Here is a 3,632-nt window from a genome sequence, read left to right on the forward strand (position 1 = left end):
TCTTCAAGTGGTAGATTGTTGACCGGAAGATATTGAATGGTTGGTGAACACAAGTTTGTCTTGACAATTGGATGGAGTTGTTGACAACTGGATACAGTTTTTTAAGCTACGTATCATGTTCTATTATTTTACAATATAGCCATTCAAGAAGTAGTATATATTGAGCTCAAGTGATGCTCATTTAAATCATCCAAAATCATTTCTTTCTTTCATGTACTAAAAGAGTTAAATAGAGAGTTTGTGAGTAATCTCCTAATTACAAGAGATATAAAGATTAGTGATTATCCTTGTAATTAGAGAGAAGTGTAATTCCTATTATTCTTATTAGTGAAAAGTTTTCTTTCCTTGCCCGTGGTTTTTACCCTATTGGGGTTTTCCACGTTAAATCTCGGTGTCTCTTTATTGTCGCTATTTCATTTATTACTAGCAGTTTGCTATAATTCGGTGTTGCTTTTCTCAACAATTGCAATGAACAATAGAATAAGCTATCAAGTCTATTCTATATTTAATATCAATACTATGGTTGAGAAGTACAACTTGCATATCGTCACGCTTGATTTCTTTTTCTAAAAATCAAGCTAAATCCCTTCCATTACATGATCTCCATAACAGCAATTGAGTCTTTTAAATTAACAGGAATATCCATTTGATTTTTGTGCTCCTTTTATTGAATTAATAAGCTCCTAATCGACGTTAAACTTATTTTTATTCAAAAACTAAAGTTTTTACCAATCAGATTCAAACAAAGTTTGACTATTGTATTTCTCAACATAATAGTCACAAATAGCTTCTACTAAACTTACATGGCTTAACGTGAACTTTTTTTTTACCAAATGCAGTAGTGGTGGTTTTGAAATAATAATAATTCTATTAAAAGTAGTTCAGACACACTCAATGTTATGTTCTTGCATCAACTTATATTCGTCAACAAGAACGCTGAAAGACATTTTTTTTCATATAATAAACTATCAAACTCATCCTTATATAACTTCTGTTCACGAGTATATTGGGGAAAAAATATCTTAATGATGCACGGCGTAGGCATTGTTTTAGGTATTCGACAAGAAAAAAATTAAAGACCCCGGAGCAGGCAATCAGATGAACAGTACCAAATGAACTTCGTTAACCTTTATAGGTTTCAGGCCCGTTATAAGTCAAAAAACTTAAATTGAAAAGGCTATCAAATTGCAACATTACAATGAATCCATTCTCTTGCAACATTTTTCAAATTTCATAAATTCATAAACTCGAATAACATTATTCAAATGATACGATATACAACACTATTATTCCTTATTTAGAACAACTGGGAGTCAAAAGAGGCATTCGAGTCTAGAGCACGGCTATGCATTCAATTTCGATCCTGGCATCAAGAGGTAATGCTGCAACTTGATATGTTGACCTCGCAGGAGCTGGTGCTGGAAAATCTACAAAACAACACATTTTAACAATCAATAATAGCATTTTCTGTATAGAGTTGTAATCACTTGCATCCATAAATTTGATTGAAAACAAAGGGACCAATGAGAACGCGACATGTGGCGCGAAAATCACATGTGATTGGAAAAAAAAAATTTGAAAATTTTTTTTTTATAAATTTTTTTTTCAAATTTTTTTTTCCGAAAACTTTTTTTTCGAATTTTTTTTTTTCAAAAATCATATGTGATTATGCATGGCAAATCCAATCACATGTGATTGTACAATTCAATCACATGTGATTGTGCAGGTAAATCACATGTGATTGTAAAAAAAAAAAATTAAAAAAAATTTTTTTTAAAAATTTCGAAAAAAAGTTAAAAAAAAATTTTCAAAAAAAAATTTTTGAATTTTTTTTCAATCACATGTGATTTTCGCGACACGTGTCGCGCTCTCATTGGTCCCTTGAATCTCAACTTAATTTATGGACTCAAATGAATATTCCTCTTTTCTGTATATACTAACTATACTTATATGACAAAAAATTCGATGATCTAAAGCAAGTAAAAACACAAGATTTGTACTCACACTTAGCATAGATTTCATTAACTTTCTTGAAGTCCTTCAGATCAGCCAACCTGAAATCAAAAGAACACGTATTACCTGGGCTGAGTTTGACCCACAAGCGCATTTTCATAAGAATAATGCATTTTTATGATAACAAAAAAATGTTTTGATTATGTTTATGGAGAATAGCCTTTGGGTGACTTTGAACCAGTTTGAACAGTTCTACACATTTAACTTGATCCCCTTTAAGATTTGTTTGGTATTAGTGTTGACTCGTTTGAGATAAGTTGCAAGCCATGCAGAAGTAAATGGGTAAGTAGATACCGCTTGTCACATAAGTTAAATATGCAAACAGGGAAAGCACATGTACATGATTGTGGTCTTAACAACTGACGAATATGTAGCTCCACTAGCTTTTAATATCTCGCCCATATTCTTGAGCACCTGATAAATATAATTATAATTATAAACATAATAACAGTACGGATTAGATAATCTACACTTCTTAATGCCGATTCACAATTAATCTGAAAAGAGAAAGATATAACATAGCACTATTTGCAAGTGCTAAAAAAATGGATATGTTAATCACCTGCTCTGTTTGTTCTTCTACACTGTCTGACACAAACTTCCCGGTCTGCACAAAGTATATAACATCATCAATACACAACAATCGCAGTTGCATTTAGACATTTAACTACAGCTCTGAGCATCTAAAATGGTGAAATATGATTGTCATGATACCTCAGGGATTAGACCAAGACAACCCGACACGAACAGCGTATTATTCGCCTTGATTGCCTGAGAATAAGGGCCCAGAGCTGCAGGAGCTTTATCTGTGATAACAGCTTCCTTAATACCTACACCAAATACAAACAACTTAGCATTCAAATCATGAATTAAGGTGGTTTTATCCTATCAGGTGATAATGAATTAACGAGCTTTATACAGATTCTAAAACGAAATTTTCCATAACATTAGGCTGACCTAACACCATATTATCCCCAAAAACAGGGAATATTTGCAGACAAAATATTCAATTTTATGCGAAAAAACAATTTGGCAGATAAATGTTACTAATTCGCAAAAAAAATTAAGCGAAATGTGTTAGCAAATTATGTTTTCTGCAATTTGGGCTTATTTTAGGTAAGATTGTTCAAAATTTAGTAATGGAAAATTGATAATAGTTTAAATAATAGAGTAGGTAGGTAGCTTACTAGCAACAGTAGAAATGCTTAAACAAGAGAAGGGGTTTGAACGTTTGGTGAAGGAAGGTAGAGAAGACCGCCATAGAGTAGAGCCAGCGACGGTGACGCCACCTATTCCGACGATGATCGGAGCACGATTGCGGAGTACGCCGGTGTCTATCGCCGGAAATTTTGATAATCGTGCAACACTAGAAGCCGTCCAAGTCATTTTCTTTCTTCCTCTACAAATTTCTGTCTGATTTGGAAATTAGTAACAAAAAAATTGGCGAAAATGGGAACCCTACTGGGCTTTCAGTTGGGCCCATTGCAACAGTAGTGTGAGTATATACTCCGTCCATTCCAAATTTATTGTTCCTAGATAAAAAACACGCAGTTTTAGGAAATCCCACTAACTTCATTCTTCATCAATAATATATCTTCTCTCTCCAGAATAACCTCTTT

At 33.0% G+C, this 3,632-nt stretch overlaps 1 protein-coding gene across 1 annotated transcript; it reads right to left on the reverse strand.

The window, feature by feature from the left end:
- Window positions 1-1,163: 1,163 nt before the first annotated feature.
- On the reverse strand, window positions 1,164-3,429 carry LOC139897785 (reactive Intermediate Deaminase A, chloroplastic-like). Its single transcript, XM_071880479.1, has 6 exons — window positions 3,201-3,429; window positions 2,728-2,843; window positions 2,576-2,620; window positions 2,354-2,427; window positions 2,005-2,054; window positions 1,164-1,427 (listed from the first exon to the last, which is right to left on the reverse strand). The coding sequence occupies exons 1-6, from the start codon at window positions 3,397-3,399 to the stop codon at window positions 1,333-1,335; spliced, it is 579 nt and encodes a 192-aa protein (XP_071736580.1). The 5' UTR covers window positions 3,400-3,429; the 3' UTR covers window positions 1,164-1,332.
- Between the last annotated feature and the right edge of the window lie 203 nt (window positions 3,430-3,632).

This window comes from Rutidosis leptorrhynchoides, chromosome 3 (genome assembly GCF_046630445.1).
Source record: "Rutidosis leptorrhynchoides isolate AG116_Rl617_1_P2 chromosome 3, CSIRO_AGI_Rlap_v1, whole genome shotgun sequence".
Taxonomy (NCBI): Eukaryota; Viridiplantae; Streptophyta; class Magnoliopsida; order Asterales; family Asteraceae; genus Rutidosis; species Rutidosis leptorrhynchoides.